Source organism: Natrix helvetica (genome assembly GCF_964273705.1).
Source record: "Natrix helvetica genome assembly, chromosome: 1".
NCBI classification, from domain to species: domain Eukaryota; kingdom Metazoa; phylum Chordata; class Lepidosauria; order Squamata; family Natricidae; genus Natrix; species Natrix helvetica.
In genome coordinates, this window is record NC_138548.1 from 135,443,312 (window position 1) to 135,459,672 (window position 16,361).

Genomic DNA, 16,361 nt, shown 5'->3' on the forward strand with positions numbered 1-16,361 from the left:
TTGGTACAAAATTTTGCGCGTTATACTCGAATAAATACGGTAAGTGGCCAAATTGTGTGTTTTGAAAATAGGGAGAAGGAAGCATATTTTTCTACAGAAGAAGACACAAAATATGAAGTCAAAGATAGATGAACACTTAGGAGGAAGCCAGTGTGTCAGGAAGATTACAGATTCATTCTGGGGGGTTTAAAGAAGGAACCTAGCATTAAATTTTTGCTTGGATGGATTCTATGAATTCTACAGTTGCTCACTAATTAAAGGATTGCACAGTTTCATCATGGAGAAGGAATTGTGTTAGTTAAGCATGCAGGATCTAATCGTTAAAATGCTCACTGCTACTGGACATCCATCCATGTTCTGTGGGTAAGGCTTGGGGGGGGGGGGTGGCATGGCTTGGTGGGTGTGGCAGGGAAGGATACTGTAAAATCTCCATTCCCTCTCCACTCCAGGGGAAGGTTACTGCAAAATCTCCCGATCAGCTGGGACTCGGGAGGCAGAGAATAGATGGGGGCCGAGCCGGTCAGAGGTGGTATTTACCGGTTCTCCAAACTACTCAAAATTTCCGCTACCGGTTATCCAGAACTAGTTAGAACTTGCTGAATACCACCTCTGATGCAGACTACAAGTGGAATAATTTAACTGTCCTGTGCCGGTTAGAAGAATTAGATTTGTTAAAGCAGCAAATTAACACAAGTCCACTTGCTTAACCTGACAATTCAGTTTGTATTGCCAGGTAATCAGCCAGCACTTTCTAACTGCCCGCATAAAGAGACTCTGAAATAAGAGAGGCCTGTATTTCTCAAAAGAGGTTGTAGGAGGCAGCATCAGTTGGAGCAAGGAAATAATTATAGGGAGTTCTGAGTAAATCAATAGAACTGTAAGAAATGGCATGCCCTTTGCTAATGATAATTAGTAAGAATTGTGTAATAGGTGTATATTTAACAGTGACCATGTATTATCAGGAAGTTAAAGGCATACCAAAATGCATTTAACCATCATAAATCTGTGATAGCCGACAAGGCAATAACCGGAATGTATTAACTTTTCCATTCGGTAGTCGAACCAGCAATCACATTAAAATTAAAAGTATTGTCTGCATTTAAGCAAGTTTAAACTCTACAGGAGCTTTCTTTGGATGTTTTTGTAGGTATACTATGCATCAATAATATTGGGAAATTCTGAACGGTTAGAATAAAAGTTCAAGGGAATCTTGGAGAAAATAACTTGTAAGCAAATTTTTAACACATCGATCTTGCAAGGCCCTTTTGAATGAGGAACTCTTTTGTGAGATTTGCGGAGGAAGCATACAGTATGTCTTTATAAATTACACATTTAATTTCAAATAAATATGATAAATGTATGCATACAGATATATGCAAATATATCCACAGTAACTCTGGAAATAGGTTATTTATGTCCCTGTTTTAGAAGCTAAGCGGTAGGTGTACAGAACTGTGACTAGTTGAAGGCCAAGCGGTTACATTAATGGCTGAGATGGTATTTTGTTAGCTACTGCCTTCCACTATTATAATAATATCTATTCATTAGGAAGCTCTTCAGTCAATCAGTCACACTAGTTACCTCATAGCTTGATTGCTACAACATGCTGTACTTGGGGCTGCTTTAAAAGACTCTCAAGATGCTTACCCTGATTCAGAATGCAGCCGCAGTATGGACAGTGAAGGGTATGTCTTGATATGTCCATTTAATACCTCTGCTTCCTAGTCTACATTGATTTCCTGTTTGTTTCCAGGTGTAAATCAAGGTGATGATCATTATCTATAAATTCTTTCATGGCATAGGGCCAGGTTACTTGAGGGACAGCCGATCTCTCATAATATCTGCACAGATGTATTGTCTAGAGGGATTAGTGCACTCTGGGTTTCTGGAGTGGGGTTCCCTCTGAGATCTGGGTAGCCTGCACCCTACTGTTGTATTGAAGAGCCTTGAAGACCTGGCTCTTTCTCTGGCCTTGGGCGAAGGTGAGTGAACACTCTTGGTTTTGTAAATAATAATACATAAAGGAATAAAACAGAAAACACAGAGATACAGGAGAGTGATAGGCACATATTTCCCCACTTAGAATTTGCAGAACCTGTTCCCAGAGACTTTGATTGGACTGACTGTAAAAATCTATAGGGACACGGTGGCTCAGTGGCTAAGATGCTGAGCTTTTCGATCAGAAAAGTCAGCGGTTCGAATCACTAGCGCCACATAATGGAGTGAGCTCCCGTTACTTCTCCCAGCTTCTGCCAACCTAGCAGTTCAAAAGCTTGTAAAAATAGAAGCAGAAAAATAGGGACCACCTTTGGTGGAAAGGTAACAGCATTTCGTGCACCTTTGCCATTTAGTCATGCCGGCCAAATGACCACAGAGACGTCTTCAGACAGCGCTGGCTCTTCAACTTTGAAACCGAGATGAGTACTACACCCTAGAGTCGGGAACAACTAGCACATACCTTTATCTTTTAAGAAGCTATAATGATCTAATTATTTTATCAAATGTGCTAGTGTTGCTTTCCATGTGTTTATACAATTAGTCTAACTAAAATTTCAAGGAATCTATATCAGTGAGAGAGGGGGGGAAATGTTAGATTTTGCCCAAATCACGTACTGAAATTTGTAATTTATTTAATTGTCCCCTGCCTTTATTATTTCTATAAATAACTCAAGGCTGTGAATGTATCTAACAACACCTTCCTTCTATTTCCCCCACAGTACCAACCCTGTGAGGAAAGTTGGACTGAGAGAGTCACTAGCCCAAAATTGCCCAGCTGGCTTATATAGTTAAGGCGGGAGGGGACACATTGTTTCCCGCTTTCTGGCTTGGAGCCTCAGCCAACCAACCAAACTGGTTCTTATGTCCAAGAATGTTATAAATTTGATCAACCCTATTCAAACGTAGACCTTAATATTTTAAAGCTAAGTGGTATTTAAATATTGGAGATGCTTTCCAGTTATTGGAATATTCCAGGTATTTAGATACTGGAAATGCTTTCCAGCTCATATCTTTTTTTTATATAGCCATTCCAGATTTAATTGATCCAGTCTTTTTTATTATTATTATTTCTCTCTCCAGATTGCCTATGCTGCAGTGGATTGTGCCAAAGAACAAAACCATGACTTGTGTAAGCAGGAAGGAGTGGATGGATATCCAACCTTTAACTATTATAATTATGGAAAATTTATAGAAAAATACAATGGAGACAGAGGGGTAAGTATATGCTGGAAAACAAAAGTCAGCTATTTTTAAATAAGCATATATGGGGCGGGACAGCATTTAGCAATGGAAATTTAATGCTTCCAGAAAGAAGGCCACATTTGGTTATCATCTTGTCTCCTTGTGTATATTTGGCACGAAGTCCTTTTGGAACCTTTTATTGTGAGTCTTGCTTATTAAGTATCTGAGGGTATTTGGCACTAGTGAAAATTAGTCTCAAATGTTTGTATCCAATCCTAGCTGATGTAGCAGATAAACTCATCCGGAGGATGTTTGAAAACTCATTTTGAATTAAGTTTTCACTTGTCCTTTGGGTACACTGAAATTATGAGAGGGCATTCCAGAATATCCTAAAGGACTTCCTTTAACATTATTGCAGTTACATCATGTGGGAATTCTATAGAAATAGGGCCTTTACAATTTAATATTCAGTGAATAATAATGTGTTATAAATTTTTGATGTCTTATCGTTTGCTTTTAGAATGAGATTTTATCAGCCCAAAAGTCAGACACCTCCTTCTTAACAATTAAGAATTGAAACAATCTAGAGAATATCTGACTGGAATATTTATTAGAAGGAAGGTTAAAGTTGCAACAGAAAAATTCCAGGTAGTCCTCAACTTACGAACACAAGTTAGCCAAAGATTTATGTTGTTAAGCGAAACATTTGTTAAGTGAGTTTTGCAACTTTATAGCCACAGTTGTTAAGTGAATCAGTACAGTTGTTAAGTTAGTAACACGGTTCTTAAATGAATCTGCCTTTCCAATTGACTTTGCTTGTTAGAAGATCGCAAAAGCTGTTCACATGACCCCTGGGGCATTACAACCGTCATAAATGTGAACCTGTTGCCAAGCATCCAAATTTTGGTCACATGACCATGTGAATGCTGCAACAGTCATAAGCATGAAAAATGGTCATAACAGACACTTTTTTTAGTGACGTTGTAACTTTGAACGGTCACTAAACAAACTGTTGTAAGTCAAGGATTACCTGCACCTTGGAATAGATAACCTACTTCTATTTAAGGCAGCAATACTCAGAACTAGTTTCTGATACTTTTGGGTGCAAAGGGGAATATGCTTTTTTGTTTGTTTGTTTCTCATTTTGGTAACTGATGTTAGTGTTAGTATGAACTATCCTCACATTAACTATGAAGAGCACTAATTTGTTTTAAAGCCATAGTATTACTGATTTTATCAATTCAGTTACAAAAATTAAATGGCTTGTGAAAATGATAAATAGCAATAGTTTATACTACTCCATAGCATTTACAACACACTCTGGGTGGATTACAATATAAGCATTATTCGCACATTGCCCCCCAACAATCTAGGTCCTCATTTTACTGACCTGGAAAGGATGGAAAGCTGAGTCAACTCCATTGAACTGGATCGAACTCCGGGCTAGGGCAGAGTTTGCCTGCAATACTGCATTCTAGCCACTGGGCCATCAGGGCTCTTTTTAGGTCATGTTTAGATGATGATTTATCAAATGAACATTCTTTTAACATTCTTGGAAAATGTATTTTTCCCTTTGTACTTTGGAAAAATTAATTAGTTGTTACATTGCTTCTTTTTTCTTTAATGACCGATGTAGGCTTATCTCATAAACAACTAAAATATGTGTGCTAGAAAAAACTATTATTGCCAAGCTATTATTAAATGACTCACCTGTGTACCTTTGCTTAAAGTAACATGCCTACTTACCTTGTCTTCCTTGCAGCTTGTTTTAAACAATATTAGCTCTGTTGACAATAATTCTGGGAATCTTTTTTTAACATTATATTGAACTTTTATTCTTATTCTTATTGAAGAAATCGTCAAGCTTTACAATGCTGTTAAAGTTCTAAATACATTTAAGGACTTGTGTAAATAAGGTCAGGTTAGGGACCTTGCAAATTTCGTGTGTGTGTGTGTGTGTGTGTGTGTGTGTGTGTGTGTGTGTGTGTTAGAGAGCAGGTATTGTAATAGTATTTTGTTGCTTGATCCCATCAAATAATGTTGTCTGAGCACTGGAGCCCAAAACACATTAACTGACCCATTGTACAGGATGGCAAAAGCTACGGAAGACAGATAGTCCCTCGGAGAATCAGGGTCTCTGCCATGAAGAGCTTTGCAAGAGATAACTAGGATCTTGAATTGCACCTGACAGCTGACTGGGGAGAATCTAAATATGTGTTCTACTTCTAGACATCTCCAAGGATCATTTAATTTATATCTTATAATACTTGGGAAATCCCCTAAGCTTCAAATATGGTTGATGATGTTATTGGCAGTTTCAGACAGTAAACATTGCACCATCCCTATCTTCTGTGCATTGGACGGTATAGTTCTTTAGATCTTGATTCCTGGCTACTCTGCAGTGAGTGTGGAAAAAAATAGGCGAAGAGTATGAATTGTTATGAAGAAATACAGGATTCAACATCTTAAAACAATCATTCATCAAATATCTATAGCTGCCCTTCTCAGCCAAGTGACTGGGCAGCTTCTAAAACTATAAAACAATTCAACAATTAAAACATCCCAAAAAAATAAATATATACAGCAGTCGAGATCGTTAACCACCCAACAACCAAGAAATGGGACCATTAACACATTCTGAGCCCCAAGCCCGAGTACATAGCCAGGTTTTAAAGCCCTTTGAAAAGCCACTAGGGTTGAGGCTGTTCTAATAAGAATATTCCACAAGGCAGGTGGAATAGGGGGCTATAGCAGAGGTAGCCCAGCCCAGTCCTTGCCAGTCAACATTATTTGACTGACAGGATCTGCAGCATGCATTTAAAAGCTCATTTAATTTGTAGAAGTGTTATTTTCAGTGGTTTCATAGATAAAGTATTCCCTGTTTTGCTAAAGTGATGAAGGAAGCATCATAAGCAGCTTCACTGGGCTGGATAATACATTTTGGATAACATTTGTAATATCAGGTAGAGTTCTAATCAAAAAGTAGTTGTTCAGAGTGTTTACTAGAGTCTCAAATTTTATACCTAGTGATGCGTAACATTCTCAGTTAAGATTGACAGATGCAGCAGACAAAGTAAAGTAGTTCACTTCCTACTGCATTGTGTGTCCAAGCATTTTGGATAAGTTGTCAGATCTAATCTAAACTTCTCAGAAATATTTAAATATTTAAAGACATCTGCAGTGGCTTAGTAAAACCCTTGCTGTTTGTTGGAAAAGATCTAAGGATACTGAACCAATACCCTGCTGATTAGAAGTATTGCTTCTGAGTTGTCATAGAAAAAACAACATTTATTCATTAATTCATTCACACCTTCATTTTTATATTATTGATTCCCAAAGATTTGTGATGATTTTCAATTAAACACAGTATTACACATCTTGGAAATGTCATGTTTCTTTCTAGAAATCATTTGTTTTATGTCATGCTAATCAATAGGCTAATGACACAGAAGATCATTCATAAAGACAGTTTGACACTAGAGACACTTATCTTGATAATAATCTTTTGTAGACTTGATTTTCTAGACAATTAGATCTTTATTGAGAGACTTCTATGGATATAAAAGTTGGGTTTTTTTAATCAAGTTCATAAAGCACAATCCCAACAACTTTACAATCCTCTATATAAAAAAGGGCACTTGTAGTTTCTCCCTATTTTTTTCTAATAATGAAGTCTTCATGTATTGTAATACATAAAATGCTATATATGGAATGATTGAACTAATAATAGAGGGGGGAAATTACACAGGGAGTTGGAAACTATCAATTACCCTAAATCAGGGGTCGGCAACCTTAAACACTCAAAGAGCCACAAAGGTCATAACCCCCTTTCAGTTCTGGAGCCGACCAGAAGTCTGGTTCTCCTACCATAGAGTCTCCTCCTAGTGTGGCATCCTTTTTCCTCTACCTGTCCTAACCAAAAGCCCTATAAATTGTGGATCCGACCGATAACAGGGAGCCACAGCAGAGGGATGAAAGAGCCACATGCGGCTCCAGAGCTGCAGGTTGCTTAAATAAAAGAATATGGAGGGAGCTATGTGAGTATGGGAAGAGAACTCAGGCTATTCCTTTCATAACAAATAACTTCCTTTCTCATTGGAGCCCCTCCATCTAGAGCAGAGGTGGAGAACAATGGCCCCTTTCCATATGTGTTTCAGTATGTAACTAATTGTTTGTTTTTGTCTGACATTCTAGGAATCTGGATTTTCAGTTTACATGCGAACTCTCCGAGAGCGAGATCATGAGAAGATAGGGAAGAAGAAAGATGAATTGTAACTTCTGCCTCAAAAAGAAACAAAAAACAATTCCACTGCACTGTGAAGGGTCTCAGGGTCACTGGTACAAGGCCTGAGATGATACATCTTTTAGAGAGCAGACTTTCTTTTTATAGACCACCATTGCCATTTTCTACAACTTTGAAAATAAATTGAAATCATTCTCTCTTTTTTTTCTTTTTAAAGAAAAGTACTGTCATTGTTGCCATATTCTGTTATGGAGAAGAACAAAAGAAGAGCATTTTCTTGCTGTTCAGTGCACCTATGCCCATCGATACTCCTATGCAATCTTTTTGTAATCTGTAGGTTTGATAGTGATTTCCTCTGACAAAGTAATCTTTGCGTGTGTTTTTCTTTTAATTTTGAAAAGAGATTTTATGAGAAATGGCTTTTAAAAATGGGAGGGGGGGAAATAAAAGAAGATGCAAAAGTATTCATCAGATACAAGTTCAATTAGAGGAAGTAGAGCATGCTGGTACCCTCAGAGGCCTCAGCCCAAAGGTTCGTCAAGGGCAGTTTTATAGGGCACGCGTGCCTGGCACTTATTTCAGGACCCATTTTGGGATAAAGGGGCACTTTCAATCCAGGGCAGTGGTGGGATTCACTTACCTTCGCTACTGGTTCGCAAATGTGAGCATGTGCAGAAGGTTGCACATTACATTGGGGCAGGTGGGTGGCGTCTCCAACAGCTGCCGCTACCAGTTCACCCAAACCAGTAAGAACCGGCTGAATACCACCTCTGGTCCAGGGATTCCATGTTCTGCACAGTGTCACTTTGTGTAGTTGATGGGACATCAGCAAGAACAAGGCACCATGGCAGGATTGATACAATTTAGGGGCTACGGGAGGGAGAATAACTTTTCCCGCCATCAGCGGAGATATTTCTAGCCACGTTCAATTTTGCCAAACGTACAGCACGTCTACTTACGGTTAGGATGTCCTCTTGCCAACTTGCAAAGATTATGCTTCTTCTCCCTCTCTCCCCACCCCCCACCCCGGTTAATGTGGAAGAGTCATTTTTAAGATGCTCAGGGATAATAGGAAATAATGAAGCATTGGGCCATTTCAGATCTTAATTGACTGTAGTGGTGTTTTACTTTTCCTTCTCTTCTTTTTGTAATATGCCGTTCCTGAATTGTTTACATATCTTTATAGAATGTATGATTGATTAAAATCAATGCCTCTGCAGCAGCACACATCAAGTATGAAAACGACTCTCGGTGTATGTGTTGACATTCATGTTGTCAGATGCTCCTTTAGGTGTATTGCAGGTAGAAGCTTCTATTTAATTTATGATAGCAACTGAGTTTTTGCTAAGCATTCCACCTGACTGTTTGACAGAGGCATTGATATTTTTGATAGGCAGAACCGTCATGCAACTATATGTATTTATGTCCCAAAGGCTTGTCTGTATGTGGATATTAAAAGAAGCATAACTTTTTAAGAGCTCTATAGAAACAGGTCATACTTTTTTAAAGAACAACAACAACACAACACTTGTCTGGCCCTGTCAGCAGTGTAAAGAAAATGCAGCATTAGAACCAGCTTTTACAAGTCCGTAATTGTGTGCTGATTCTGTGAAGGTGATCTGGACAATCTGTCTTTATGGGTTTATGATTATTATTTTTGTGATTTTTTTGAATTGGATCCAAAAATAAAAAGATTGGAAATATGTGATATTGATTCCCTTTATTATAGAAATTTGAACTGCCTGAAATTGTGCAACTGGGTAGTAAACCATTGGTACCATCCAGAAAAGTCCAGCATTTTCATTTATTTGTTCTCTCTCCCAAAGGCCTCTGTAAGAAAGAAGAAAAACTTATTTGAATTTTTTTATTCCTTCGCTAGGAGGTTCCTTTGCTCCCTCTGGTGGAGGATTTGGAGAAATTATAAAAGTTGATCAACAACATCTGGAATATCACCATATCTACATCTCTGCAGTGCATAGGGAGCTGCAGAAGGGAGCGTGCATATATGTAAGAGAGAATAGGATAAATAAAATTTGGGGCTCAACATAAACTTGCAAAAGATTTGAAGTTGGAGCAGATCCCGTGCACGGTAGGGAGAGGTTGCATAGAGTGGAATTAACTTGGACACCAGCTGCAGTATCAAGAATTTGTGCGTGTGTGTGTGTGTGTGTTTTCATAGATTTTCACAGGTATAGGTATGCAGGTCTCCACACACCACCACCTATATTTATAAAAAAACGGCAACTCCGATCACGCTTTGCTCGCACAAGAACAAAGCCAAAGGCACCAGCCTGAAGTTGGCGAGTGGGACCTCGTCGAAACGTCACCAAGGTACTGTCAATCTTACACGGGAAAAGACCCTAATACGCCAAGACCTGATATATATATATATTACATATTACAAAACCTTACCTTTGTCAAACACAACCTTCACATTCTGGAATTTCTTTTTGTTTGTGGAATGTACGGCTGAATAAACTGATATCCCACAGACAGTAATCTATTTTAGATGTCATGAGAGCACAAGCTTATGCATGTTGTCCTGGCATCTTCATGTACAGAATCCATTCCTATCACCTATCACATTTATCTTAATTCTCTATTAATTATTATGGCTTATGTCTCTTAGCAAATTACAATTGATATGGTGTTTATTAAAGACTGGTTAGTGGTGTAGCCTACAATGGTGAATTGTTAAAACATTTTCATTGTCGCCTCATAAAAGAAGAAAGAATAGTTACTTTGTCTTCTTCCTTTCCCTCTGCACATGAGCATGTTCCAAAATATTGACTTATCCTTGAATTTAAGTAGAGAATTAAAATGCAGTCTTGATTTTTTCAATAAAATCCAGAGATAAATATGTAAGCTGAATTGTACACACGTGTATCTTATATTTTACCCCCTGTTAGTGACTTTATAAAGTTGCTGAGTTCATTATTTCTTTGAAATGTACTTCTTCCTTCTTTTCATAGCACAGATGCTTAAACAGGATTACATTATAAAACACAACAAATTGGGAGAATAATTTCTAGTTTGTTGAATCCTTCACAAGTCCAAATTGCCAATCTGGATTTGCAGTTCCAAATTTGTTTGGAAATAAGTGGGGAGCATGATAAACTTTGCATTTCTGATTAGCTTAGCCACCTATGTTTGATTTTTTATATTAGCATTATTGTTATTATCATTTTGTATTAATGGTAATCAATGATTTTGCCAGCAAGTCAAAGTCTCTTCTTTCTGCTAAACTGGGATTTGCAATTCTGTGTGAATACAGCCACAACATCTTACGTGATGCTTTCTTCTGACCCTTGGTTCATTAATAGAATTACTTTACCAAGGGGACTGAGAAAAGAGACCTCATAGGGGTTCCCACTCTGTTTTTCATTCTCAATGCACTTCCTCCTTTTTTTTTCTGGCCCAATTAATGCTTGTATTTGTTTGGCACTCATTAATCAGTTGGAGCCCCTACTATGAATTCGGTGAATGATGATAGGCTGATTTGGCTTGTGTGGTAGAAAGCTTGTTAACCATAACATAAATTTAAGCAATGGTACCATGCCAAGCAGGATCTTTTATTAGACTCTGCATGATCTTTCTTATTAGACAGTTAGCTGTCTAATCTGGAAAATTAATGCTGTTTTTCCCTTTCTCTTTCTGAAAACAGTCTAACCCTTACTACTAACTTTATTTTTCCTGTCTTTTACTCTGAGTGGGTTATAGTTAATGGAGTTTTTTTTTTCCTGGAGATTTTTAGCAATATAAAAGTGATCATTCGTGTATTACTGCGTTGTTCATGTATTACTGCATGCATTTGTTTTGTGTACTGAACACAGAAATAATGGAATTGAGCTTTGTAAAGATAACTGTTTATTGTGAACAAGGAGACCAGCTGCTTTTCTTTCTCCTCCCTACTTCTCTGGCATATTCCCCGTTAAGGATTGTTTGTGTATTAATTATACTGTAGATACTCACTAAAGGCTGAGAAGGTGGCACTTTTTACTCCTCTCTTAAATTCAGTAACTCCAATCAAATGAGAAAGGAAACTAAACCCAACTTCTGGCTTCATAAAATGTATTTTGGTAGATCTTGGGAGCATCATAGGCATGGTATATCTTGTTTCGGGTGAAATGTTTTCGCAATCTATTTGATTATATCCATGTTAAAATGGATTAGATACACATTAGTTACAATACTAACAAATAGTATTGGTAGCTGAATCAGTAAAACTGTGTTAATGTCTGTATCAAACGAGAAAGAGACCTTTGAGAAGAATGCTAGAAGATTAGATGACACAAAACCAGAGCTGATAGCTAACATCATGGAAAACAAAACCAAATCTTGAAAGGTTCAAACATTGAACCAACATGAAATTTGAAAGATACATACATTTTTGTTTTAGTATTACAAAAGTTAAAGGCAAGGGGAAGAAACCTCTTGAAAATGGGGGGGGGGGAGGGGGAGAGGACTGAAGTGTAAGCAATATGAACCTGTAGTGCAGTGTGATTACTGTTAGTCCTCAAGTTATGACTGTTAATGGGGCCTGCCCATTAGCATTGGAAAATGAACTGCCTCCAGTGATGACCAGCCATCCCTGTTCTCATCAGTGTATTTATTAAACAAATGCCCAGGACATTGTGAAGTTCAAGGGTAGGGGGAAATCCTGGGAGTCCTAGTGCAAGTACAAGCACACCTTCTTCAGGCCCCCCCATCCCAAAATATCCGATGCGCTCCTTCCCATCCCTTGGGTGCCTTGCATGTTGGCCCGCCATACATCTTACTATCTTGCCAGTGAAAAACAGTGAAGTAAAAAGTTGGGCGCACCTGGCTTTCCTTATTCTGCCCCTTATCATAGCTAAAGAAGTAAAACTTGCAGTGCCAATTAATGATAAGTTTGCATCTAGAAGCCACGCACAAATTTTGTAAACTAAATAGAAAAATTAAAAAGTGGACTAGTTTTTAATATTTAACGCTATACAATATGCTGAATCAGCCTCTAAAGCAGGGGTGTCAACCTCGATTTCATTGAAGGCCGCACCAGGGTTGTGTGGGTGAGGTAGGTGGTGTGGCCTGCTCAACGGCACTCGTGGCAGGGGCCCCTGTGGTGGCCCGAGCCTTCTGCCAGTGAAAAAGGGCTCTTGAGCTCCATTTTTAGCCACAACGGCCTCCTACAACCTTCTGCCAGCAAAAACAGAGCTAGGGAAGGCCACATGCAACCCTCCCGAGCTCCGTTTTAGCTGGCGAAGGCACCATGGGCCAGTCCTTCACAGTTTTCAGGGTGGCCCTTCAAGCAAGATCTAAGCACCCCGCAAGTCAGATCCGGCCCGCAAGCCTTGAATTTGACATCCCTGCTGTAAAGAATTGCCTTGATACTCAGATGGTCTGCACTTTAGGAGAGAAGAGTCATATAGTAGCATTGCTGGCTGACAGGCATTTCACCTGCTCAGTTATAATTTCATCTCCTTGTCAGTAGCCAAAAATGTTTTCCTCTCTTTTTTTCCCCTAGGGTTTCTGCTTGCGGGGGAGGGCAGAAATGTTAATTCCCACCTTTCCTGTGCAAAAGCTAATCTGCATAAAAAGCATTCAGCTTGAGCTACAGAGATTTTTTTTTAATTATTGTAGAAGAAACTCCTTTTGTAAAAAAATATTAATTTTGTATTATATTTCTAAAAATATAAGTTTATATAGCAATAATAATAATAATATAATAATAATAATAATAATAACAAGAACAACAACAACAACAACAACAGAGGATAAAAGAGGTTAAAACTTTTTGGGCCAAACTTCCTTCAGTTATTTTCTGCAACAATTCAGTAGATTTTATATTAGATTTTAGCCCAAACTTTCCTAATTAAACAGCTACGGAGCTCAAATTGATACACGCTGGTTTGTAGTGTCTGAGTCTTTTGTAGGCCATTAAAGTTTAATTGTTGATTTCAGACATCTTGGCTGAAAATGAAATGAGCTATGAACGCATAAATAGGAGGCAAATTATATTTGCATGTTGAATGGGAAAGGGGAAGGAAAAGAAATCTTCTAAGGCCAAAGACTACATGACAATATACCAGTGGGAAAACTGGATTCTTTCATGTTCAAGTCATTGTCGAGTAACCAGGGAAAAGAACTGCTCAAAGCAGGTTAATTGTTCTGAACATCCACCAAAGCCAGTGATTCAGAGTGATCTCAAAAGATGAAGTCACTATTGGCAAGTTTAAGCTTTAATTTTTAGTTAATAAAAGTCTGCCCTTCTCAGCAATTAATACAGATAAGGACGCAGCCAACAGCTTTGGAATCCACGGACAATTTTGTTTGTAGTAGACAAAATAGGACTTGATGGGAAAAGCTATAGCCATTGCCTCCAGTCTAAGGCTAATTATACTTTTGTCCTTCCTACAGAGATCAGCAATGAAAGGCCTTCCTATTTCCAATGTAAACACTGGGGGATGAACTGATTTCTTAAAAGCTTGGATCTGGGAACTATTATATTTCCAGTGTTAGATGAAAAAACAGGCCAGGGATACAGGTAGTATTTGATTAAAGAAAACATGTTTTGTGAGTGGTTATTATGGTTTTAGCTAAACGTTTCCATAATTGCACTGTGTAAAATGGCGTAGTTACTCATGGGCCTTAATTTTCCCTTTTTCTCCACTTTACTCACTAGATCAGTGATGGCGAACCTATGGCACGCGTGCCACAAGTGGCACAAGGAGCCATTTGTCAAGGCACGCGAGGCGCTGCCCTGTCAGCTGAGTTCACCTTTTTAAAAGCTATTTTTCGCCTTCCCCAGGCTCCTATAAAGCCTCTGGATCGGTTTAAGGATCGTTTTAAGCGTTCCAAAGGCTTCAGGGATCGTCCGGAGGCTTCCCTGACGTCTTCGGAGCGCTTAAAACCACCCTCCGAGCAAACCGGAAATCACTTCCGGTTTGCTCGGAGGGTGGTTTTAAGCGTTCCAAAGGCTTCAGGGAAGCCTCCAGACCGTCCCTGAACTTGTGGAGGGCCTCCGGGAGGGCGGGGGAGACTCTTTTCGCCCTCCTCAGGCTCCTATAAAGCCTCTGGAGCCTGGAGAGGGCAAAAAAAGCATGTAAAAATGGGGGGGGTCACGCGTTGTGCGCGCATGCACACTGGAGGGGGTCGCGCGTTGCATTATGGGTGCGGCATGCCCGCACACGACCCCCCTGCGCTCCCCCTACTTGTGTCACGCGAGCCAAAAAAGATTCGCCATCGCTGCACTAGATTATGGCAAGTAGTAAGGATAGTAATTAATGTGTGCTTCTGCCATAATTTGACGTGCCGACATGCTATAACCGTGATGGTGAACCTATGGCACACGTGCCAGAGGTGGCACGCAGAGCCCTCTCCGTGGGCACATACACTATCGCCAGCTGCTCTTCTGGTTTCCGGTGAGCACATGCACGCCGTCCAGCTGATCTTCGTGTGCGCCGGAGTGCCAGAAACCAGGTGGCTGGCGCGTGCATGTGCACCGGCTAGCTGGGCTTTGGGTTTCTGGCACTCCGGTGTGTGCACGCACATGAACACATGCATGGCGTGTGTATTCCGGTTTGGGCACTCGGTGCCGAAAAGGTTTGCCATCTCTGTGCTATGAGCTTCAATTTAAGAGGAGTACAGGTAGTCCTCAACTTATGACCTCTATTGACCCCAAAATTTCTGTTGTGAGACATTTGTTAAGTCAATTTTGCCCCATCTTATGACCTTCCTTGCCAGTTGTTAAGTGAATCATTGCAATTGTTAATAACATGGTTGTTAAGTGAATCTGGCTTCTCCGTTGACTTTGCTTGTCAGAAGGTCGCAAAAGGGGAATCGTGACCCTGAGACGCTGCATCCGTCATAAATATGAGTCCGTTTCCAAGCATCTGAATTTTGATCCCGTGACTATGGGGATCTTGCAATGGTCATAAGTGTGAAAAACAGTCCGCGGCCACTTTTTTCAGTGCCGTTGTAACTTTGAACAGTCACTAAATGAACTGTCGTAAGTCAAGGACTACCTGTATGTCAGCTCTATCTTTATTGTCCTTTCATTTTATGGAGCATCTCTTGCATTCTTGATGCTTTAAAAAAAGGGTGTAGCTTGTTCGGACTAAGAGGCATTGTTGCTCTTGAAGTGATCTGCTAGGGGCTGCAGTTTAAAATGTGGGCAAGAATAAACATGCCATTATGAGAAGAAGACTGCTGAGTCAGCTCCACAGTCCATTTAGAACAGCACTGTGTGCTTCCTGAGGGTAGCCAGTATTGAGAATAAAACTTCAAGGGATTTGTCCAGTACCTTTAAAAAAAACAGTTTTTGTGGTTTAAATGATTACAACAGGGGTGTCCAAACTTGGCAATTTTAAGACTTGTGGACTTCAACTCCCAGAATTCCCCAGCCAGCTCTGGGAGTTGAAGTCCACAAGTCTTAAAGTTGCCAAGTTTGGACACCCCTGGATTACAACAACCAATTGCAGCAAATATTTGTGTATTGGGTACAGATGAAGCCGGGACAATAACTAGAATTGGCCTAGATTTCAACTGAATTTACATCAAGTGTTAGTATGATGGTTTTCCATGGATTAAAAAAAAATTCCATTTTAATTTAAATTTAAACCCAAAATGCAACCTAGGGGTGACTCTGGAAAGGGCTTTTCAGAGGAATATCTCCAGGTCAACAGATCATTTGTCTCAGCTGAAAATGTAGAAAGCCTGTTTTAGAACTGAAGTTGGCATTTTCGTTCCATGAACAATGTATTCATTAATAGACTCAAGAAAAAAAAATCATGAAATATCTTGCTTTAAAAAATGCATAAACTAGTTGATTGGAATGTATCTTCAATACTGGAGGCAGACTAGGGAGCCTATTGGTGCCTCTATCTCATTATGCCTTTTAGCTAAAGGAGCAGATGGACATATTTATGAGCAGGACATGTATTGTAAATCAGGTTTATTG

At 39.3% G+C, this 16,361-nt stretch overlaps 1 protein-coding gene across 1 annotated transcript in view; it reads left to right on the forward strand.

Moving 5' to 3' along the window:
- Positions 1-9,131, forward strand: part of PDIA5 (protein disulfide isomerase family A member 5) — a 241,481-nt gene extending 232,350 nt beyond the window's left edge. The window contains exons 16-17 of the mRNA XM_081938793.1: positions 3,079-3,213; positions 7,375-9,131. Of these exons, the coding sequence (XP_081794919.1) occupies positions 3,079-3,213; positions 7,375-7,455 (216 nt within the window). The 3' untranslated portion in view covers positions 7,456-9,131. The remainder of the gene's footprint in view (positions 1-3,078; positions 3,214-7,374) is intronic.
- Positions 9,132-16,361: the final 7,230 nt, after the last annotated feature.